We start from the raw sequence: 23,320 nt of genomic DNA, 5'->3' as shown, positions 1-23,320 counted from the left end.
GCAATTATTTTGAAAATTTTCGTCGAAAATGAGGTAAAAAATTAATAAACTATTACGGAACTAAAATTATTTTTGCTTCTTTGGAGAGTTTAAGCATGTTTTTGAAGCTAGTTCAACGACTTTTCGAAAACGGTTTTTCATATTAACGCCATGTTTTTCAATAAGAGACGGAATTATCTCGAAAAATTTAGACAAAAATGTACATATTAGTCATTCAATTAAGTGAAAAATAATGAATTTTGCTTATTTACATCACGTTTTTTTGTAAGATTCTGTTAACACATATAGTAAAATTACCAAATTGGGTTAAAAATGATCTTTTTTATGATTTTTGGGTGTTTTAGCAGGTTTTTCAATTAAAAATTTACAAAATTATTTCGTCACAAGTCGCTAAAACTCAAAAATGGTGTTATTTACTTTTTTAGATTGTGCTAAAAAAAGATTCAAAAATACCATTTTTCCGTTTTAGGACGTTTTTTAGTCAGAATCGCAATTATTTTGAAAATTTTCGTCGGAAATGAGGTAAAAAATGAATAAACTATCACGAAACTAAAATTATGTTTGCTTCTTTGGAGAGTTTAAGCTTGTTTTTGAGCCGAAAGAAAAATCATCTGGTTGCTTTTCCAAACGTTTTATCAGATTTTTCAATCTAAAGCACAAAACTTCGTCAAAAATAAATCGAAAAATCACATAATTAATTCAAAAATGATGTCATTTTTGCTTTTTTCAAACATTCAGTTGCGTTTTTAGGTCTAAAGAAAGTTTTTTTTTAATTTTTGCTAAAAAACACCAAAAAATTAATACAAATACTAAGTAAAAAACGACATAATTTATGCTCTTTTCGAGCGTTTTAAAACATTTTTCAATAAGAAACGCAATTATTTCGCAAAATTATGTCAACAATACGTCGGAAAGCAATTGAATTAAGTAAAATTAGTGTTGTTTGTGCTTTTTTTAAACATTTATTTAATATTATTTTATTTATTTATTTAAACATATTTTAACACCTTTATCCACTGTTTATTCAACAATGCAAGTTGTATATAACGCCTTTAGCATTTGGTAATTTCATTCCTAAACCAACTCTTAAAAGTCTTTTTCATTGCGAAAAAAATTGTTTTAAAAGAAAATACCAAAAAAATATTACATAACACCTTTATCCACTCACCCCTTCACTTATGTCTACATATTTTTTATACTTCATTTTTATTTCCGTTTCTAACTCTAAATACCTATTTACTCTTTTTATGTTATAGGACCGAGAAGACATTCTAAAACAACTATCATGCTCGATATCCCCCGAAGATTTCGAAGAAAAGCCCACAAAAAATCCAATTTCGCCCAACATAACTTCAAGTACTGTCTCTGAGTTATCAGAAGAGGTTTCCTCTAGTAAAACGACGAAACCGTGGACCTCGAATACCATCGATATTGATTATGGAATGCCGACACGTCATCGCAGAGAAACCGAAGATACACTTAGTCCTGCTTCCACAAAAAGTACGACTGATTTATCTAATCAAGAATCACACAAACAAGATATGGTTACGATGTCAACTAAGAGCCACGAAATTGAAACAACTAGCAGCAATCCTGATGGAGATGTGACTTTAGACGCGAGTGTGTCTTTGAAATCCGACAAATCCGCAGAGCTTAAAACGACACAAATAACCGATTTAACCACTCAAGACATTAGTACTCACAGTGTTACTGCTGAACCGAAAACTTTGAATACTGAAAGTGGAGATGTAGGAGAGTATCCTGCTGCTATTAATCAAGGACAACTTTTCAGTATTATTGAAAACGGTAAATAATATAACATTTCTGAACAATACATTACTAATAATTTTGCAGGAACAATGTTTGATATCCTTGAAATAAATGATACATCTGATGACGTTAAGTTTGCCAAAGAAATAATAATGGAAACACCACAGTTAGAAACTGAAACGACCAGATCGACATTGAAATATAATACCGAAAACGGTGAAAATTTTTATACGACAGTGGTTTACCATAAGGAGCCTCCATCTGAAGCTAATTTCGTCACAAACAAATCTGTTAAAAAAGCTAAAAAAGAAATGTTGAAGGAAAAAGACCCCAAAAAGTTAAACCACGAAACTATAACCACAAATACCAAATATCTCCCCAAAAACTTAAATAAATTAGAAGACAACAAACAAAACGAAAAAACTCTGTCTAAAGAAGTGGAAATGTTTCCTCTACTGACAGATCCTCTGACGAAACTTAACCGAACATATAGAAAAGACATTCCGGTAAAAACTGACAAACATCAACATGTCGAAGTTGCTTGGGACACAAAAAAGTTATTTATTACCACAAAACGAACCGAGGTGATTGAAACTTCAACACAGTCTGAAAAACAAAACCTGGAACTTTTCAACAGTGGTGAAGAGGAAAGCTTGCATAAAATTGACTCAAAAATAGATCTACTTAATAACAACATTTCGATAAACAACGAGAGTGAAACTGTAAGCGTCCCCAAACTGGAGAAAAACAAAGTTCTTGAAGATTCTGATTTGATGAAGAAACAATTCCTGCCAAAATCGCTTCTTGGTGAAACCAAAGCTGACACAACTAGTGAGCCTCTAGAACCAGAGCCTCAGGCTCAACCTAGGCCAAATCGCCAACGGCAGCTCACTCGGCCCCAAAGGAGGTCATTCTATCCGTATTTTTTCAGTAGAGTTTTAGGGTGAGGTTAGTCCATTTTCGTATGTTGACTAAGAAGCGCACTTTAATGGTTGTTATTTAAGATTGTTAAAGTCGGGTGTTAAAATCGAAAACCAAATGTTTAGTTGCACTGAATTGTTCGATCGTGTTGCATTCGCTACAACGATAACTGTTTATTAGTTTATCATTTTTTTATTTTGATAGACTAGACTTGAAACAAATAATTTTTAGTTGACGTATTAGTAAATCTAGTTCTATTTAATTGTAAAAATAAATAGCATAGAACTGTTTTTATAGGACATAGACTTTTGTGGAATTAATATGTTTTTCATCACTTTTGGTAAAAGAAGCTGAAAGCTATGCACCGTCCTGCTTCCCGTCCTACACTCCCAAAACATGCTGATAAACAAAACACAATATTGTCACTGCTTTCAAAGCAAAATATTTTGCACATGATGTAAAAAACATTTCAATGTACATAATTATGTAGTTTAATTGTGTTAATAAAAAATTAAATATAAAAAAAGTCGCATCTTTTTATGAAGGAGTAATTTATTGTGCATTTATATTTATCAATCCACTATTCAGTCTTAGATACTTAGATAATAAAAAAGCTTACATCTAATGTTAGTTTCAACAAGAAAGACACCTTAAATATAGGTGATTAAACATTAAAAATAAAAATGGCAAAATGACAAAATCCAATTGACTAGTTTACATATTTCACACTATTCTGTCAATAATTAAAATATAATAGCGTTGCTTAGACTAAAATGCGGTAGGTAACTGGTTGATAAACTTGGCAATTACATTATAGGTATGCTTTTTTAAATAACTAAAACCTGTTATACAAAAATAATATGGAATTTATGAATATAAAAATACAGTAACATGTAGATGAAAAATTAAGTACATTTCATTCTTCTTTGGATTTTGATTTTTCTAGCTTTTTCTCATTTTTTATTCGTTCTTCCAACTGTGCGATCTTTAAGTTTTTCATTAGTTGTGTGGACTGGTAAAGCCAACTGCCCTGAAAACACATCCTGTGAACACAGAACTAAATTTTTTCTATCAAAACTTACCACCATCAACATGCAGTTCAATAATATTGGCATTGAAAACACTACTGATATGAAAAGGCCATTACTATCAAAATACTGCTGTCTTGAAAATATCTTCCAGTTACTTGAAGCTAGTTTGTTGATGCTTTCAGAAAAATAGACGAGTAACACTGCAAAATGAATTTTTTTTCTTTAACAACCTTAATACATACAATTTTACTAAAATTGCAAGAAAACTAACAATTAAACATGTTATTAACATCAATGGCAAAACGCAAAACCCCTGACATACAAAAACCGACAAAAATATTATGCTAAATTTGACTGTATTGTATTTTAAATAATGAACTTTGTATTTGCTTGACTTTAAATGTTAATGAATGTAAAAAAGAAGACTTGCTTGTCTTTTAGTCTACACACTTACACAGGCAGAAGAATAATAAAGCCTGGAAGTTTCCATAATTTCTAGTAAATATTGCCATTATAAATATAGTAATATGAAATGTAAATAACCCAAGAAGCCAAGGATCCCTCCAATCGATCTGAAACAAAAATGTTCATGTTTTTTAGCTCATGGACAACCAGCGAAGTAATCTTAATAAAGAAAATGAAAGTAGATGATATTTTGGTAGTGCATAAAACAATAATAAGTTTATGCGACAGACATAACCTTGAGAAAATCGGAAAAAATACTTACGCTCCAAATAAATGATAAAAACCCATCTATTTGGTTGATTTCAACGAAATTTTGTTCAATCATAATTACAAAAACGTTTAAAATTACAGGGAAATGTGAAGGTTTACTTTACTACAAAAAGCTTATCACTCATGTTGTTTTAACGAATCACTTTTCTAAACGTTCCTCACGCTTCTTTTGAATGAACTTTTGATAAACCAACAAAACAACAAACCACACAAACTAATAAGATTTTGCATTCAATAGAGCTGTCAAAATACGTTGCCTGTCAAATGTCAAAATTGAAAAGTCTAATGCGCAATCGTCAACCTTATTAAATGACAAAGATAAAAGACTAATTAGGACATGTTAAAACAAGATAGAGAATATGCCCTAGTTATGGACAGTTAGATCTAATAAGCCATGGTTTACTTTTTCTATCTCTTTTCATCGTATGCAACAGGCACTATTTCTATTTTCTAATCAAAAATTATCTACAATATGTTCCAACCAAGGCTTTCCAGAGTAATTTAACCTAAAAATAAAGTGGAGTGTAACTATGAATTGGAAAATACCATTTCGTGTTAAGATTTACAAATTTTTGATAAAGTGAAAAATAAGTACCTACTAAAAATTCCAAGGCTTTAGTTACTCATAATAAAAATTACCCAAAATCATGGCTGACGTAAAAGAAAAGACCTGAAATTTTATCGAAGCCAACCTAACGCGTTTTTAAATTACTCATCAAGCTAATTTATGCATTTGAAAATCATTTAATCAATGAGTAAAAGTAGATCTATAAATACTAATTACATATTAAAAAAAAAATTAAACTGATACTAAACAAACTTAAATTATCATTTTAAAAATGATTGATGGGTTATGTTTTATTTTTACATAAAGTTTTCATAGTTCTACATTTAGGTTGTAAATATAACAAGTTGGAACCCATGCAAGATTAATTATTATTTTACAAAACAAGTTTTTTAAAAAAAAATGAGTCAATGATAACTATAAATAATTATCTACATAAATAAATAGGTACTCCTTACAAATTGTGAATGAATAAATTACATACTTGGCTTTAATTCATTTAATAAAATGACTAACTCATTAGTCATCCCACTCACAAAGATATTGATTTTTATTGTTTTAAAAAGAGTAAAGCAACCGAATGAAATCTAGAAGGACATTGCGAATTCTGTTCACGTTAACGTGGAAGTAAATTTGGGTGTAATTATAATGCTAAAAGTTTCTATGTGATAATGATAATATTCGGCAAATTTTAATAATCGTAATATCGTGTTCCTTTAATGCATTTTATCAGTGTTAACCCTTACCACAGAGTTTAATAATGTAGATTGCGGATAACCGTTTTTAATATTGACCACGCAATAAAAATCAATGAGTAATGATTGTTTATAACTAAATTATAATAAAACGTGTTTACGTAAATGTGTGTAGATTATCGATAAATGGAAAACACATGTTAACGTCACATAATTATTAAAAATTTAGGGCCTAAACGTATTATACGTGTGTAACATGCTATTAAGCGAATTATTTTAATAATCGATTCCTTGCAAAAAATTATATTCTTGTTATGAAAATTTTCCGAGTAAATACAAACCTTCAACAACAAACAATTGTTATTAATTTTTTTTGTATCACTGACTGGTCTGCTACACATAAGACGGAGCGATTGTGGAAATCTTGCTCACTTTCAGTTACGCATGCGAACGTTGTGTAAGCGGACCTTTAGCGCATACCGAGTTTATGAATAATTCAGAAAAATCGAAAGTTATCGTTTAAGTAAAGTAATCGTAGTGACGAGCAAGTTTAACAGTGTATTTTGCGATTCGGTTCAAAATGGGCAAAAATAAAAAGAGTGAAATAGAGGAAACTGGTGATTTACCAGAAGTTAAAATTGTTTATGTCCCCGTAACAAAAGAAAGTAAGTAGGCTTTATGTTTTATGTAGGAAACTATAAAGAAAATCAAAATTTGTAAACTGAACCAAAGTAGGTCACTTTTGCACAGCTTATGATGCAGCCTTGCAACGCAAATGTCTCTTCTTTCAATTACAGCATTTCACAAATTGCGTTTTTATTTAAAAAAAAATATTCATGAAAACCGGCATCTCAGCATCAGGGGATTTACAGTGACGTTAAGACAAGTGGTTGACCTATCTTGTTTAACCTTGCATAAGGATAAGCACCTGTAGACCAAGCATCAAAATCAGAAATTGTAAAATCGAAAAATTGTAATGTTTTGCAAGATTTTTGCGGAAATGCTAGCGAGGATAATAATCATACAAAAATGTTGTTTAGTGATACAATCACTCATGTCAAGGCAAATGCGATGTTGTACACAATAATATTTATTCTGATTATATAATTTTTTTCGCATCTCGATATTGTATTTGTTTTATTGAAAGGTTTTGCAAGGGTGACGTGTAAATATTGGATATGCAAATATAAACAAGTGTGATTTGGTGAAAAGTAATAAAATGCATCCAATAATTACCAGTTTGCATTCGCGGTTCGACCTTGACTTTGTTTTGTAAATATTAAGTATATTTTTGCTTATTAACAGATTTTTCAAACAACAATCAACATTAAAGATTAAAGGGTGACGGTCATCGAAATGAGGCTATTTTTTGCGTGTGTTATTGTTTGAAGGGGTGCAATTTATGCAGTTGTTTTATTTCTAAACGAAAAACTGGATTTACATTTTAATTTGTAATAAATGAATCAACGCTTTTGGTTCGCTTTTAAACAATAAAAATGAAATTAATGCCAATTGTTTAAATTAAACACTGGAACCGTTCCGTTATTTTCTCTCTTTATTTATCCAACAACGCAAGTGTAAAAATTATATTATTTCAGTTCGTTTTTTCGATATATTGAAATGCGAAAAATTTAATTGTTGGAATAATATTTACTAAGAATAAGGCAAATACACGAAAATACTTTTAAAATAAAAATGTTGCAAATATGTAATTTACTAGGGTTTTTCCTTGCGGTGACATCTTGGATTCTATAATGACAATATAGAGTAGGTTTCTAAATTGATATTTCTGCTAATTCATGTCAGACGGCATGAGTATGGCTATTAACATATTTTAATATTCATTATGGAGGCCACCAATTTTTAACGTTTTGTAATAAAGTTAGAATAATTTTTATTAATTTGTGATGACTTTTGTAGATTTGTCACATATCCACCCGCAATTTAATGGTGCAGTTGATTTTGTCTTGTTTTATTTTATTTTTTTCCATAATTAAGTATTGAAACAAAGAAAAACTTTGTATACCACAATATGTACGAGTACTTTGTTGTTTCTTGGTATTGATATTACCACAAATTGCACAATTTTAAAAATTAACAATTAAATGTAACAATAGTTTTAAGTGTTTACTACTTGCTGCTAGAATATGATACTGTTGGGCGTTATTCCCGGTTTGATTAGATAAAACAAAAGAACGAGATAACACAAAAAATTGTGCTACTAACACATTTAATATTTTTATAAAATCGAGTATTTCATAGATTATTTTTAAGTCACTGCTTTTGTGTTTTTAAATAATTATATATACCTTCTATACAAAAAGTACCGGGAAATTTTAAATAAAATAGTTATTATTGGTCAATTTTTATTTGATTTCTTTTAAAGTAAACTCTATCTGAAGCGACATGCATATCCCAACATTTAACTCAATCATCAAAACACTTTTCATAAACAGCGGAAGGTATGGCTTTCAATTCTTTCTGCGAATTTTGTTTTATGTTTTTATGGACTCAAAACGCCTTCCTCGCAAGGCAATTTAAGTTTAAGAAACGGGAAAACATCTCATAGGGCCATGTTGATGACATTTGTTGAGTTTTTAGCCAAAAATTTGTGCAGGATCGTCGCTGTGTGCAAAATTCCAAAGTTGTCTTTTCACAAATCTGGCCTTTTTCAGCGAATACTTTTTACAAACATTTCACAACGGCAAAATAATATTACTCTTAAACTTAAGTGACGATTTACAGTCATCATTTTTTTGATTTTCTTTACATTTTATTCCGTTTTTGCTGTTGACGATGGTCCAGAACAAGGAAAGTCGGTGACCTCTTTCCGGGCCAATTGAAATGTTTTGTACCACTCATATGCTTGTGTTTTTGACATACATGAGTCCCAAAGGTTTTTTCCAAAATTTTCAGAAATTCACTATACGAATTTTCGTTGGCCATACAAAATTTCAAGCAAATTCTGTGATCCATGACAAAAATCGCAAGTCTGACTTAACCACAAGTTATGATAAAAACAATTTTAAACAAACCACCGGTATGGTTGTACCAATACCCCAGACAAGAATTATTAAGATATCTTCTATCTGAACTCTTTAAATCACAGAGTAGGACATTATATTTTTTAAATACATTTTCTCCACTGATTGCTTTTTTATTTTTATTTTTTGCTGACCACAAACATCATATTTTTAACGAAGAAGAAAGATCTTTTCAGATCCAGAGGTGTTGTCAGAGAAATATTACAATAACAAATTGCATTTTTTTTTGTATTAAACTACAGAAACCTTTTTTAACAAGTTGCACAAGTATGTTTACATAATTACAAAAAGAGTCAAATCGTAGAGTTGCATCACTAGCTATTCAATGGAAAGCAACCTAGAGGTGTATGCATGTTGATTTCAATGGTTCTTCGCGTCATCTATCAAGGTTATATACTTTAAAGAAGAGTTCACAACATTCTGTCTGTTTTTGTTAGTTACTTAACCAGAAAAAAAAATAACAACTAGTCAGAAAATGCTTTTTTATATAGTTTACTTTACTCCATCTTTTATTTTGTTCTTACTTTATATAAGAAGAAGTATATCTAATTTTAGCTTCATCTCCAAAAAGTCAAATTAAATAGTTATTATTACGTTTTTTTAATATTACATATATTATTTTACTACAATTTTGCTATAGGAATGTTAGTCATTTTAAAAAATGAGTCACTGGTTTTTAATCAATCTAGTGAATTGTTGGCTGCCGTCATTCATTTATTATTTATTACTTCTAGTTATTAATTTCATGTTTTGTACGAAACTTATTTTTTGACTAAAAAAAATGTTCAAAATTGTGGTGACACAATTTTATCTTCGTTTTGTTTTCATTTCATCAAATTTAGTTCTAGATATGAATCTGGCGATAGTTTAAATAATAATTTATTTATAAAAAAGTTCAATTTTTGGGACAATTGATTCAAATAACTAATACAGGTTTTTAATCAACAATTAATAGATATATGTTAATTGTTGTACGTGTAATTAAGGTAGTAAAATATTTTGTTAAATTATTTAGCTTTACTGCTAGACATGTGAAACATGCCAATTATTGCAGCTTTTAAGGTAATTAAATCCTCAAAAAAATCTAACAATTTCTCTCTCAATTTCATCAAAAGTACTATATTAAAATTCCGGATGTTGATGACATTAGTGACTAGAGATTAAAATGAGCAATAGAGGTTTAAAAATAAATTTATTTATTTTCTGGGTAGTGTGTAGCGCGAGGTTATTTGACACAGTCAGCACATCCGACCTTCATCTTTTTACTACTTGCACAATTTTATGTACTGTATTTACCACGATTACTAATTAGACTGACGTAAGAACCCAATTCGACGACCTCCTCTTGTCTCTTTCCCCCAAATGCAAAATGCAATAAAAAAACATACAATCCTGCGCATGTCATTTCAATTTGTTAGCACCTGCAAGAAAACCAACAGAAGATTAGTTTGAGATCAGGTTCTCTCTCCTGCTTAGAAAGTTGTGTGGCTGTTGAATCAGTGATTAAAGCAAAGATGCCGAGTAAGTTATCTATTAGACAATTTTCTTGCATGAGAAGTTACAAAAATGCATTTTTTTAAAAAAAACCTTGTTAGTTTTTGTCTTGTGTTTAAATGACCTGTAGTTATAGATGTCAAATATTTACCTATCTTAGTATTTTCAAGTTTTATTTAATCGGTAATTTATATGTTTGGTTTTTACTAATTTTTATGAAGCCGGTATTGTTTAAATATAAAGCGACTGAAAATGCTATTGTATTTTAATTTTTTTGATTGCTTTGACTTTGAATAAATTTAAGAACACTTATTTTCCCAAAAGTTTTAAGAAATTACAAACTAAAAACAAGTTTTATTTTACGTTTAAGTGATATTTTTGTTTGAAAATAATTAATTAAGCATATTATATAATATTTAAAACAGGTTTTAATCTTTGTTACAAAATTTCCATTTCAAAACAACTGGTATTACCCACCCAAACCTTTACCTATTAGTCAGGGTTACTTTTATTGACGTCAGCAAATTAGTGGAAGAAGATTTTATTTAAAATGTTCCATGGTATAGTACAAATATTTTGATTTTGTAAAAATTTATAATTTTTTTTGTTGTTTCGACTTAAAAACCAGATTTGATGATCAAATTGGTTAAATTTGTATCATGCAGACAAAAAAAAACTGGATTCAAACCACTTTCTATTTTTATGAATAAATAGCGCCAGTGGGAACTGTTAAATTTGACGGCGTTTAAGTATTTGAAGATGTCAAAATTTTCTGTTCTATTTCTGTTTTAAAACAGGGCAATTATTTTAATTATCTTTAGCCGCAGAAGTAAACAAAAAGAAATCAATGTGAACAAGATAATTAGAATCAACCTTTGGAGTTACGAGTATAATTTGAGGATGATTTATTTCTAATATTTTTTTTCTTTTGACATTATTTATTAATCATAACGCTGAATAACGAATTTACAACATCTATTTGGTAAAACTGGAAATAATAACAATGAGTTTTTAATATGAATTACATTTCCGGTCTTAATTACAATATAATGAAATAAAACACAAAGTAATACTCTTGTTTTTTCAAATTTAAAATTCTCAAACTTGTGCCAAGTTTTATAAACTTTTTGGAGCAAACACTAAAACTCATTTGATAATAACTTTCACTAATCAATTAAAATAAAGTGAAAATGAATTAAAAGCTATCAATTTAAAAAACACTTGTATGTAGTTTATTAAAAGGTGTGTTAATGGTTATCAAAATACTAATTTTACATCGCAAAATAATGAATTAATGGTCAACGTACATAATTTGTTAATTAGTAGCAAATTATATTTTTTATTGCTTTTACAAAGACATAATTCAGAATGTACAATCATAAAACCTTCAGCAATTAATAATAATATAAAAGAACGTTTAAACCAATCATGTTTCAATTGGAAAATTTATAAAAATATGAGTGTGACTTTAGTAATTGTTTTGTTTATATACCTACGCACTAGTCCACAAATTTTTTCGAACATCAAGACGTTCGTGTTCAAGGTTTTTCTTTAAGGTTTCTTTCATAATTAACAATTACTGTTGAACTTTGGATGCATACTAATAGTGTTATGTAAGACGTAGATTCTGAACAAAGTTTTTTGTAAATAAAATCCAAGGCCATTTTTTGTGTCTTCTTTATCTTCTTCAACACCTAATCGATAAAGTGACATTGATATAGACTTAAAAAATTCACAAAATACAAATTAAATAAAAAGAAATAAATGACGTTTTTACTTTTCTTGAACAACAAATGCAAATATCTTAATTCTCAACCTTTTTGTGACATGATTAGATTTTTTTACGGTTTTGATAACAAAAAATGCGTCAGCATCATATTTCGATTATTGAAAAATTAAACATAATTATGCAAATTTTGGTTTCCTACGTCATATTCAATTAAATAGCATTTAAATAATACTTAAATAAATTCTACAATTAGTAGAACTGTAACTGGTTGTAATTTGAAGTAGTTTTCCAAAGCAGTTAATGTGAAAACTCAATACTTTACTCGGCTTCAGAAATAACATTTCTTTTTCCAGTTGCACCAAACATGTTGTCAGAAATGACCCAACTTCCCACAGTTCAAATTGGAGATTACAATCTACACCTTGAACTTGAGGATTTGTCACCAGAAGCAAAAGAAATTGCGAGAAAGGAGCTTAGAGAGACTCCTGATGTTTCAAGAGAAGCAGTTTCCACCTTAAAGGATCTCCTCAAAGGTATGGATTTTATGTTACGAAATTTGTGTTTACTTATTTCAGTCTTTATTTAGAGGAAAAAGATTTACATGTTCCATTGGATAATGACCAGTGGCTTATCAGATTTTTACGGCCATGTAAATTTTACCCCGAAAGTGCCTTAGAATTGGTAAGTAATTTAAAAAAATAAACGGTGTTATCTTGACTATTTATTGTTTCAGATTAAGAGATATTATAGTTTTAAAGTGAAACATTCGGACATATATAATGGTCTAGTGCCTAGTAAAGAGAAAAATATCTTCGAACAGAACATTTTGACAGTTCAACCCAACAGAGATCAATTAGGAAGAAGAATTCTGATACTGGAATTAGGAAGTAAGCACAATAGCAAAATCATTTCCGATACTGAAAAATTTCTTTTTTTTTTCAGAAAAATGGAAAACTAGCGAAGTCACTCTAGACGAGGTATTCAAAGGTGCCGTCCTATTTTTAGAACTTGCCATGCTGGAACCTGAAACTCAAGTTTGTGGTGCTGTTGTTGTTTTTGATATGGACGGTCTGTCTTTATCACAAACGACCAAATTTACGCCGATGTTTGCCAAAAGGATTGTTGATTGGTTACAAGTAAGTACTGTTTTAAAGAAATTGTTGTAATTTTACAAATCGTGATTTTTCAGGATAGTGTGCCATTGAGGATTAAAAATATCCATATTGTCAACCAGCCCTACATTTTCAAAATTGTATTCAATTTGTTTAAACCGTTCTTGCGAGAAAAATTAAGAAACAGGATTATTTTCCATGGAACTGACCGCAAATCTTTGCACCAACATCTCAGCCCGAAATGCTTGCCTGAATGTTATGGGGGAAGTTTAAATTTGCCTAGAATTAATGGGCCACAGTGGTTGGAGCTCCTGTTGCAGTGTGACCAAGAATATGAAGGTATTTTTTCGAAATGGTCTTTCATAATTGTCATAATTGTTTGTTTTTTCAGCAATCAACAGTTACGGTTATAACAAGAAAGTGGAAAAATAGCGAACACCGTGATTTAGAGAGGTATTAGTCAAAACATTCCAAAAAATTATTTTTTTTTATTCCGAGATAGTTAATTGGGTGCATTGTTTACTTTTATATTCATCATGAAGTAGTGCGTTTTAATAGGAAAATTGTTGATATTTTTGTTGTATTTTAAAAATAACTTAATTTTTTATAATGTGTTAAAGGAACACTGGTTATTGCTCAAGAATAAAACCGTCATAAAAGCTGTTTTGTCTCGTTTTTTACCCACAATTTTTCAAACACCTGATCGTTTTTATAATTTTATTATATAATATTTAAATAACAAAATCATTTCAATTCAATTTGAAAAATACATAGATATAAACCAATCAACTAGTTAGTTTTCTTTTATATACCGATAGCTGTTGAATCCTGAAACAAAAAATATTTTTTGAAAAACAAATATTAGTAAAACACTAGAAAAAATATGATTTATGGTAGAGTTAGTGAATAACAGTAGGAATGATTACTTACTCTCAAAAAGTTCTTCGTAAAAAAATAACATTTCTGAAAGCAATTTTCCTGGATATTCTGGTACAACTCCACTACCTCCAAGATTTTTTGGCAAGGCATCGGCAGATATATGTTTGCAGAGAATTTCTTTATTAGAACCATGAAAAAACAACTACAAAAAATTGTTTATTTATTATTACTTTAACATGTCATTTTCTTACTCTTTTTTTCAGTTTTTCTCCAATAAAAGGTTTGAAAATAGCGTAGACCATATTGAAGAATATCGACTGATTTATAATATGAATTCCTTTCAGTCTGACTGGAGCACATTCCTGAAATAGTTTTTTTTTTAATTTTGGGAAAATAATGAATAACAAAGCTTGGCCTACCTGTACCCAATCTACCATAAGCTTTGCTACAGTTGGCGAAAACTGATACACATGATTTAAGGAAAATCCTTCCATATTTAATATAACATGAACACCAGCTACTTGTGTTTTTGGTTCCAACATAGCAATTTCTATGGCCACCATCACAGCTCTGAACATATCGGCTACAGATACATCTTTTGGATTCCATTTAGCTTGAAAAAAATACTTGAAAAAGAGCTTTTTTACTTGAGACTTTCATACTTCCTGCATTAACGATCATTATCCTTGATCCTGACGGAGTTCTTGTTGGTAGGAAAACAAATACTTCATTATCAAAAACATGTCTTACACTGTTTGGCGTCACATTTACGCCATATTTCGGATGCTTAAGTTTGAATTTATAAAATTTCTTCAACTACAAAGTTTAAAGATCGTTTAAAGAATAAACATTATCACTTTTATACTTACCACACGAAATGCGCTATCCGGATAAAATTTAAAAGGTCTCAAGAACTTTAGTAAAAAGTTGACATCGTCTAGGGGTAAATGTAAGCCAGGTTCCTCTAAAACAGATTTTTCAATTTATTAAATTTACTAAACAGCACATTTTTATACAGTATGTCCCCGGATTGAGTTCACAAGAGGAAAAAAATATCATTGAAAAGAAAAACATTTTTTGCTTTACCTGAAACGAACAAGTCTGTAATTAAAACTTTATTATTCTAACTCAGAGGAAGGAAAAGTTAATTTTTCTCTTGATTTTGGACTTAAAATAATTTTTCTCTGCTTCAGGTGAAGCAAAAAATGTTTTTCCTTTGCAGTTTTGGAGTAAAATCAAAGACATACTGTATATTTTTTTATATGTATAATTCTTTAATAAAGATTTTTCCAACAGAAATAAATAGAGTCAAAGTGCAAAATTTAAACTCATAATTTCGAGATTTTTACAGATAAATTTTTTTCTATTCTTACACACCGTGTATTTTACTGTGACCTAAAAATTCTGTTACTTCTCTTTTTTTCCTATATGAAAGAAAGCCGAAAATCTTGAACCTCTGTAGATATAAAAAAAAAACTATTTATGTTATAACTGGATTCTACTGACAAACTTAGGGTCCAAAGATTTCTTACTTTAAGTCCAAAATCAAGAGAAAAATTTACTTTGCTTTTCACTGAGTCAAAATAATAAAGTTTCAATTACAGATTTGCTCCTTTCAGGTGAAGCAAAAAATGTTTTTTCTTTACAGTTTTGGTGTAAAATCAAAGATAAAAACAATTTCTTTTTGGAAACCCAATCCGGGGACACCCTGTATACATCTTTCGTGTACATACATTTAGGTAATGAACAGTTTTTGATTCACCCTGTACACATATCGTTTTTTTCCTATGTAATTTTTTTGACACTCTCGCCCTTTTTCGGGCACTCAATTAATTAGGAAGGCAACATATAGGGTGTCCCAGCGAGTTGGTAAAGTTCACTATTGACCTTTAAATGTTAAAATTTGAAAAAGTGTCCATAGAAAATTGATAGATACTAATCTTGTGCAGCGCATCGTCTAAAATTATTTTGAAATAGACAGAATGTCCCAAAAATAAGTTACAGTACGAACTTTGGTTTTTTTAAATGAAACACCATGTTTCTTGGCTCTTTTGAATGTAGCGTTCAATTTCGGTGATTTTAAGCTAAACTCTTATTAGTCGATTTTGCTTAGTTTTAGAAACAAAACGGAAATATGGACTTTTTAAAAAAAAATTATGCCTACGTAAACTAACAGCTAAAAAAAAATTTTGCAACTGCAAAATAAAGGTACTTTAAGACTTCAAGACTATAACATTTTTTTGTGTTGCATTTGTACAGATATAAAGACATGAAGACGTTTGTTAAAAGTTAAATACATGGAACGCCCTATTTTTCGTATTTGTATCTGAGAGATTATTAAATTATCTTTCTAAAACCATTAGTCTTAAAGTTCGTACTTTCCTCTTTACAGGTAAAAAAAATCCCAGCTGTTTTAACTTTTTGTGTAATAAATTTTTAAAAATAGGATGTTGTTGCCAAGAAAACTTATTTCAAAAACTACGCAAAATCGACTAATTGAAGTTTAGCTTAAAAACATTGAAATTAAAAGCTACATTAAAAAATGCCAGAAACATATGCTGTAAAACATAAGTTTGTATTGTAACTTATTTTTGGGACACGCTGTATAGTTGAAAATAATTTCAGGCGATGCACTAGAGCCGTATTTATCAATTGCCTATATAAATTTCTTTAAATTCTAATATTTAAAGGCCAACTTGACCAACTCGCTCTGACAACCTGTATTTTTGACTGTATATGTGTGTGAAATGTATTGAAATTTATACCGGCCTTTAGTTCTCGCGGTACAAGGTTAACTTTAGTCTTGTCTGAAATACTAATTTTCTCTATTAGTTTCAAAATCATACTGAAAATACCCAATTATTTTTTTCCAAATCAATGTTTGTTTATTTAACATTATTTAGATTACCGACTTTCTGTCAAATATAAGATTTACATGTTTACGTTCTAAAAATGATTTTAAAATTTTATGTTGCGAAGAAGTTACAGAGCTGACACTTGCGGCTTTGCTGGTAAATGACCTACAGTGGAGTTCATAGCACGAATCTCGACATGAATTTAAAATAAATAAAAAGGTCGGACAATTGTTGAAAGGTTAAACAAATTCTCATTAAAACCGTCGATTCAATTAAACACGACTATTTTGTAAATTGTATAGCACTCACATGATTATTATCAATGGAGAATACACAAATGTGAGTCTAAACTAAAGTTGTGTTACCTTTTGTAAATGCTTGTCAAGTTCAATGTAAAATTGGATTCAAGAACCAACAAACCGTTGTTTTTGTTTTTATTAATTGCATTTCTGCAATGCGACAACTATTCTAAAATTCTACAACCAACAACTGGTTATTTCATTGGTGATAAAATTCCCCCGATAACAACATTTCTGCAGGAAGCTAGCAGGATTTTATCTTTTTATAATGCATAATACAAATTAAAATTATTTTTTTACTTACTTGAAATATATTCTCTGAATTCGCGTAAAGCATTTTCGACAACTTCCGGAGTCTCTCGAAGCTCATTTTTGGCACGTTCTTTAAATGTCTCGTTTAAATCTTCTAAGTCAAGTCGCAATTGGCATTCCCCCAATTGCACAAATGGCACATTGTCGGGTCCTTTTTCTACACGGAGGACCATTTTGAACTGCCCTAATAAAATACAAAAAAAGACACTAAACACAGTTCACCAGCAAGCAATCTATGCTGAAGCTCATGCACGTGGGTTATGTGAAACACTAGCAGATGCTTAAATACGCCCCTCTCACACGATATTGACAAGTTCATTGTTTGTGTGTTGTGACTTATTCTTAGTCATACTTCGTGTACTTTTAAAGAGAATAATAATGAAATTTTAATTATGATTTTAAAAGGTCAATACTCATTATCGCAGCAGGGCTCAAATTTGTTTTCTGAACGTTATCTCTACCCCAAAACAAAAGTATTTGCATGAGATTTTAATTCTTGCTTTGGTTACTTGAATTTAAAAGAATAATTTACAAGTTTTTTATGCAAGAATTTAAAAAATATATAAATTTATATTTGTTGCTCAACCTAGAACTTTTATTTATTATTAACAATATTATTAAGTCATTACTTTATAGTTTTCATATAACAATATTTAAAAAATTGTTATGCTTGTTATTTCCAGGGACAATTTGTGTATGCGACAACTGACAAATGTTATAGAGTAACTCAACGTTCAACACGTTTTGTAATGTTTTTAAATTTAATTAACCTCTTGACACGGGAAGTACAAATAATGGTAATGAAAGACATTTGAAGACAAAACAGTGAATGTAGGTAGCATTTTATATTTGACAAGGAATAAAAATAAGTGTGTAGATAATGTTTTTATAAATAAATTAGAACATTAATTTTAAATCATATTGAAAGCAATCAATTTTTTATTAATGTGTCAGAAATACAAACATATTTTTTATTAATGCATGTTTTAGGTAGAAAAGAATCAAAATAACATTATTTTCAACCTCTAAGTGCTTTTATTTGGCAATATCAATGCTAAATTTCATTTTTTCATAAAATATGAAAAAGGTTTACGTTTGCGTTTAGTCGCAACTTCGAACGAATCCTGTAGATGGCTCTTCGATGTCGAAATTTGTAGTAGAGATGTAAGAGCTTTCGCTGCTGAATAATCTTAATTTCCAATATTAGTTACAATATTGTAACGTTGTTGTACTCTTAATTGATTACTTTAGAATTAGAAGCGTGAGCTATTTTAATTTATTATTTTGTTTACTTCTTTTTTTGTATTAACTCTTTTAAAAATTCTCCAGTGAGTAGATTTTAAATAAAATGAAATTGTATGTACGTATTTTTTTTAATTACCTAATTGTAAACAAAATTTTTGCGTTTTAAAAGTTGTCAAGTACTGTGAAAACACAATACAATTGTCAACAATTTTTTACTAAATTATCAATGATGCTTAGTGCTTAATCTTAAATGTTTTATTTTATCTTGAGATGTTTCAGTGCAAATTTGCAAATTTGTACAAAGTCACTCTCGATTTATATCAAACATCTATGGGATAAAACCCATTTTATTAAAATTTACATGGTCCAAATATCGCAATTTAATTTTTATATACTTGGGTGAACAGCAACAAATATTTTATTTTACGAGTATAAATAAATAAAAAAAAATAAATACAATAGACACATGTTTTAAAGTTTTCAGTGTGATTGATAATATTGTTTTTTTTGGTAAACATCAGTAAAGTGTAAGGAAACAAACACTTACAATTTAGTAAAAGAAATAAAATTATTCACACAACTAATACAAACATACTGGGTGTCCTAACTAAAATTTGTACTTCCTAAAATTTCTGATTTCGTTCAAGTTTGGAAAAAATGGGAAAACAGGTCAATTTTAGTGTAAAGGGAGACCAAATTTTATCTAAAAAAGCTACTCCTTAAAAAAATTAAGTAGAAGAAAGGTTCGAGTCATATCATTTCGAAGCTGCTTTTATTGTCTATGCAACCATTTTTTAAATCAAAGATTTTTGAGAGAGTGCAAATTTTAGTTGGGTCAGTCTGTATATTATCAATACATTAGTGACATTGCATGTGATATTTAACTTTGATTAAATTTCTTGATTTATTAAAACAATAAGTTAATTTTAGCTTAAAGATATTTTATCAGTATGTACGAATAGATACGAAAATATTTATTGGTTGTTTACAGAAAAATTAGTTGAAATTATTTTTAATATCTTTATTTGAAATCTTTGGTTGTTACAAAACAGTCACTTTATTCTTGAATATGTTTTTTATAACAATATAATGGGTTAATAATTGTTATGATTGTAATATTGAGCTACAATAAGTCTACTTTTTAACATATCCAAAAGAGTTATAAGTGCGTATGTGGTCAGAATATTTTTCAATGCAGGGGTACCAATCAGCCCCTGTGTAATCTATTTTCGGCATTGCTCCATCATAGTCTTTTGGTAGATGGGATGGTTCGATGTGCTTGTGAAGACTGGCCATTTTGTTTCCATGGAAGTAAATCTGCGACATATTTTGTTAAAAATATTGAAAGCATAGTAATTGAACCAAACTTACTCTCTTCTTTAGTTTTTCCTTAATAAAGGGTTTGAAAATTGACCAAACCATATTGAAAATGAAGGGCTGTTTCACCATGTGGACTTCCTTAAGTCTCAACGGCATTGCATCTTGAATAAAACTAAGTAGTTTGAGACTGAAAGCGGGTGAGAACGCAGAGGCTTGTTTAAGACCCAGACCATTGAAGTCCATTATAACAACAACTCCACGCACTTGGGTTTCAGGTTCCAAAACGGCCGCTTCGTGGATTAGGTAGAAAATTCGGAATAGTTGATCCGATGTCACTTTCGAAGTGTCCCATGACCCTAAACAAACACAAAAATAAATAGCGTTTGGGGGCCTTTTATGCTTCAAATTTTTGAAGAAAAAATAAAGAGAAAAAAGGAGTGTCGTACTAAATTAAAAAAAACAAGTCTGGAAAAAGTCAAAGTGTGATTTAGCTACGGAATTATAAAGAACAGTTTATTACCTGATATTTTTTAAAAGATACTTTGACCTGATGTATAATGTGTAAAGTTCTTACAAATTATTATTAGTCTGAATCACGGCTAGGAGATGAATGTTCAAAGGTTAGAATATTTATTTGTTTATTATAAAGCATAGTTATAGAGTCGCATAAAATATTTATAATGACTAATAAATGTGGATACTTGTAAAAATTAACTTGAACTTTGTTCAAATTTTGATTTCCAAAAAGTATTTTGTTTAATTTCAGAATTTTTTATTACGTAAAATACGATTTTGTACCGTGTTACTTACCTCCGCAATTGACCAAAAGCACTCGTCTTCCTTTATGATCTCTGTTTGTCAAAACATTAACGACATTATGTTCTGTAAATGCCTGTTTTTCGTCTTCCGGCATCAAATTTTCTAGGTTGTCCTTGTACTTCAGTTTAAAATCGCTTATGCGTTTCATCTAATAACAAAAATGGATAATGGTTTAATTTCAGTAATGTTTATCCTATGAAAACTTTTATTTTATTTTAAAAATATTTAGTGTATTACTTTATAATGTGTCTACTTCCATACAAAGGCATAATTTTTAAAATTGGATAATATGAAGAAATAAGATGATTGCGATATTACCTTTTTATAAACAACATGAAATACCTTTATTAAAATATTACGTAGAGAATTTTATTTTATTTACAGGCTGTTCCAGCGAGTTAAAAAAGTCGATTAGTGACTTTCAAACGGTAAAATTAAAAAAAAATATAGGACATTGATAGATACTAATATAATCGATCTCCTAAAATTATTTTCAACTATACGGCGTGTCTCAAAAATAAGTTGCAATACAAACTTGTGTTTTTTCAAACGAAACACCATTTGTTTCTTAGCCCTTTTTGGATGTAGATTTTTATGACAATGTTTTTAAGCTAAACTTTTATTGGTCGACTTTGCTTAAAAATAAAACGGTTTTTTTGACAAAAACATGCACTTTTTAAAAATTTATTACACAAAAACTAAAACATCAAGAAATATTTTTTTTACTACCGCAAAGAAGAAGATACAAGCTATAAGATTGTAATATTTTTTAGTGTGTTGCATTTGCAAAGATAAAAAAATGAAGGCGTTTATTAAAAGTTCAATAATTTAAAAAATTTAAATAAAACAGGCTATTTATTGTTTTTTCAAAGATTATTAAATTGTTTTTCTAAAATTATTTACTTTAAAGTGTTTATAATCAATAACTAAAAAGATATTTAACGTTAAACATTAATTTATGAATCTATTAGATGCAAAAATAAAAAATATAGTGTTTTATTTAAATTTTTTAAGTTATTTAACTTTTAACAAACTTCTTAATTTATTAATCTTTACAAATGCAAAACACAAAAAAATTGCTACAGCTTTAATTTCTGTACTTTCTTTTTTGCAAAAGTAAGAAAAAATTTGTTCTAGCTGTCTAGTTTTTGTGTAATAAATTTTTAAAAAGTGCATGTTTTTGTAAAAAAACGTCTTATTTCTAAAATTAAGCAAAATCGATTAATAAATGTTTAGGGTAAAAACATTGTTTTAAAAGACTACATCCAAAAATGCATACACATACGGTGTTTCATTTAAAAAAACACAAGTTTGTATCGTAACTTATTTTTGGGACATGCTGTATGGTTGAATATAATTTAAGGTGATGCACTAGATTATTATTTATCAATGTCCTATACATTTTACCACTTAATGGACTTTTTCAACTCTCTGAGTCCCCTGTATTTCCCAATATTTTAACGTTATTCAATTGAAATCATTGATTATTATTTGATTAGTTATCTTATGTCTACTAAAATATTTATCAAAACTGACTGTACACTTGATATTTTGCATTAAAAAAGTAACATAAAATTTTCTTATTATTGTTAAATATGAAAGCAATAAAAAACTTCATCATTTTAGTTTAGACAAAATATGTGCTATTACCCAATAAGCAATTAATGTGAACGTAATTCAAAATCCGGTATCTTATCTTTTATTGTGTTATAGGATTGTTGGAGGAGACAACACAATATTACATAAATTTAAAAAGCAATCAACTTACCAATTCGTAGGCACTCTTGGCATAAAATTTGCACGGTCTCAAGAAAATCATAAGAGTTTCATCGTCGTCTTTGAAATAAATCGTGTCGTCATTTTTCAAAAGTTCCCTTAATTCCTGCAAACCCTTGGCAATGTTTTCGGGTGTCTCTCGCAATTCCTCTTCGGCAATCTTACGCGTTTCTTCGTTAATTGGTGAAGTGTCCAAATCAAATGGAGGTGCCATCTTAATATTTTTAGTTTATTGATAAGAAAAAAAATATAAAAGAGTGAACTTACCCTGCCAGTCACAGAGATATGTATTCACATGAACGTTGAAACAGACAATGTTCGAATAATCTTGAATTTGAAACCTTATAGAAAACTTTATCTGTTAAATTCTCTGTCCGTTACAAAGTTCAGATTTCGAGTTGATTATTTTAAAATAACATGAACTGCATTATCAGTAATTACGTGTCAGGGGCGGAGTTTCATTCCACCGGACTTGAACAATTCTTTTTTAATATATTTTATAATATATCAAATAACTAGGTCATTTATTTTTTGTACATTTATACATTAGGTGTACACCAGTGCACCACATAAAAAGAAAGAATATTTATTCTTAGTTTGCCAGTGTATTAGGAAATTTTTATATTTTTATATATTTTATATTATTATTTTATTCCTAAATAATTAATATACCTAGCTTAAATAAAATTTAAAGTCCAAAATCCGTTCAAGTAGCATTA

The 23,320-nt window shown here is 29.1% G+C and overlaps 5 protein-coding genes across 6 annotated transcripts in view; 2 read left to right on the top strand and 3 right to left on the bottom strand.

The window, feature by feature from the left end:
- LOC123013291 overlaps window positions 1-3,197 on the top strand; it is a 12,675-nt gene extending 9,478 nt beyond the window's left edge. The window contains exons 6-7 of the mRNA XM_044411727.1: window positions 1,257-1,806; window positions 1,855-3,197. Of these exons, the coding sequence (XP_044267662.1) occupies window positions 1,257-1,806; window positions 1,855-2,717 (1,413 nt within the window). The 3' untranslated portion in view covers window positions 2,718-3,197. The remainder of the gene's footprint in view (window positions 1-1,256; window positions 1,807-1,854) is intronic.
- Window positions 3,198-3,225: 28 nt separating this feature from the next.
- LOC123013005 (transmembrane protein 18) lies at window positions 3,226-4,849 on the bottom strand. Its single transcript, XM_044411285.1, has 4 exons — window positions 4,450-4,849; window positions 4,177-4,294; window positions 3,774-3,922; window positions 3,226-3,721 (listed from the first exon to the last, which is right to left on the bottom strand). Exons 1-4 carry the CDS (start codon window positions 4,510-4,512, stop codon window positions 3,608-3,610), a joined length of 444 nt encoding a protein of 147 aa, XP_044267220.1. The 5' UTR covers window positions 4,513-4,849; the 3' UTR covers window positions 3,226-3,607.
- Window positions 4,850-6,143: 1,294 nt separating this feature from the next.
- On the top strand, window positions 6,144-13,759 carry LOC123013081 (alpha-tocopherol transfer protein-like). 2 transcript variants are annotated; one of them, XM_044411407.1, is made up of 7 exons: window positions 6,144-6,382; window positions 12,338-12,517; window positions 12,571-12,665; window positions 12,718-12,871; window positions 12,927-13,120; window positions 13,174-13,435; window positions 13,488-13,759. In XM_044411407.1, exons 1-7 carry the CDS (start codon window positions 6,298-6,300, stop codon window positions 13,526-13,528), a joined length of 1,011 nt encoding a protein of 336 aa, XP_044267342.1. In that variant the 5' UTR covers window positions 6,144-6,297; the 3' UTR covers window positions 13,529-13,759. The 2 variants fall into 2 exon arrangements, with proteins under 2 accessions (XP_044267342.1, XP_044267343.1); XM_044411408.1 differs by lacking the exon at window positions 6,144-6,382 and adding an exon at window positions 10,131-10,282.
- A 40-nt stretch (window positions 13,760-13,799) lies between these two features.
- On the bottom strand, window positions 13,800-17,750 carry LOC123013082 (alpha-tocopherol transfer protein-like). The gene is made up of 7 exons (XM_044411409.1): window positions 17,434-17,750; window positions 14,845-14,939; window positions 14,638-14,791; window positions 14,395-14,588; window positions 14,227-14,337; window positions 14,027-14,177; window positions 13,800-13,924 (listed from the first exon to the last, which is right to left on the bottom strand). Exons 1-7 carry the CDS (start codon window positions 17,612-17,614, stop codon window positions 13,890-13,892), a joined length of 921 nt encoding a protein of 306 aa, XP_044267344.1. The 5' UTR covers window positions 17,615-17,750; the 3' UTR covers window positions 13,800-13,889.
- Window positions 17,751-19,692: 1,942 nt separating this feature from the next.
- Window positions 19,693-22,961, bottom strand: LOC123012716 (clavesin-1). The gene is made up of 5 exons (XM_044410806.1): window positions 22,869-22,961; window positions 22,594-22,815; window positions 20,817-20,973; window positions 20,058-20,362; window positions 19,693-20,003 (listed from the first exon to the last, which is right to left on the bottom strand). Exons 2-5 carry the CDS (start codon window positions 22,813-22,815, stop codon window positions 19,821-19,823), a joined length of 867 nt encoding a protein of 288 aa, XP_044266741.1. The 5' UTR covers window positions 22,869-22,961; the 3' UTR covers window positions 19,693-19,820.
- Between the last annotated feature and the right edge of the window lie 359 nt (window positions 22,962-23,320).

The sequence above is a fragment of the Tribolium madens genome, unplaced genomic scaffold (genome assembly GCF_015345945.1).
Source record: "Tribolium madens isolate multiple individuals breed KSU strain unplaced genomic scaffold, Tmad_KSU_1.1 Scaffold_96;HRSCAF=242;Tcas5.2_LG5, whole genome shotgun sequence".
In the NCBI taxonomy this organism is placed as follows: domain Eukaryota; kingdom Metazoa; phylum Arthropoda; class Insecta; order Coleoptera; family Tenebrionidae; genus Tribolium; species Tribolium madens.
The sequence above is the reverse complement of the archived record's forward strand: the minus strand, read 5'-3'. Positions and strand labels throughout refer to the sequence as shown.

What these genes read in the sequence shown, in the direction of transcription:
- LOC123013005 (XM_044411285.1), bottom strand. Translation starts at nt 4,512, where the DNA reads ATGATTGAACAAAATTTCGTTGAAATCAACCAAATAGATGGGTTTTTA. An exon ending in TTTTATCATTTATTTGGAGC is followed by an intron (nt 4,295 to 4,449) that starts GTAAGTATTTTT and finishes TTTTTGTTTCAG; the next exon opens with ATCGATTGGAGGGATCCTTG. An exon ending in TGAACTGCATGTTGATGGTG is followed by an intron (nt 3,722 to 3,773) that starts GTAAGTTTTGAT and finishes ATGTGTTTTCAG; the next exon opens with GGCAGTTGGCTTTACCAGTC.
- LOC123013081 (XM_044411407.1), top strand. Translation starts at nt 6,298, where the DNA reads ATGGGCAAAAATAAAAAGAGTGAAATAGAGGAAACTGGTGATTTACCA. An exon ending in CTTAAAGGATCTCCTCAAAG is followed by an intron (nt 12,518 to 12,570) that starts GTATGGATTTTA and finishes GTCTTTATTTAG; the next exon opens with AGGAAAAAGATTTACATGTT. An exon ending in CCGAAAGTGCCTTAGAATTG is followed by an intron (nt 12,666 to 12,717) that starts GTAAGTAATTTA and finishes TTATTGTTTCAG; the next exon opens with ATTAAGAGATATTATAGTTT.
- LOC123013082 (XM_044411409.1), bottom strand. Translation starts at nt 17,614, where the DNA reads ATGGTCCTCCGTGTAGAAAAAGGACCCGACAATGTGCCATTTGTGCAA. An exon ending in CGGATAGCGCATTTCGTGTG is followed by an intron (nt 14,792 to 14,844) that starts GTAAGTATAAAA and finishes TAAACTTTGTAG; the next exon opens with TTGAAGAAATTTTATAAATT. An exon ending in TTACGAAGAACTTTTTGAGA is followed by an intron (nt 13,925 to 14,026) that starts GTAAGTAATCAT and finishes TTTTTGTTTCAG; the next exon opens with GATTCAACAGCTATCGGTAT.
- LOC123012716 (XM_044410806.1), bottom strand. Translation starts at nt 22,815, where the DNA reads ATGGCACCTCCATTTGATTTGGACACTTCACCAATTAACGAAGAAACG. An exon ending in CCAAGAGTGCCTACGAATTG is followed by an intron (nt 20,974 to 22,593) that starts GTAAGTTGATTG and finishes TTTTGTTATTAG; the next exon opens with ATGAAACGCATAAGCGATTT. An exon ending in GCTTTTGGTCAATTGCGGAG is followed by an intron (nt 20,363 to 20,816) that starts GTAAGTAACACG and finishes GTGTTTGTTTAG; the next exon opens with GGTCATGGGACACTTCGAAA.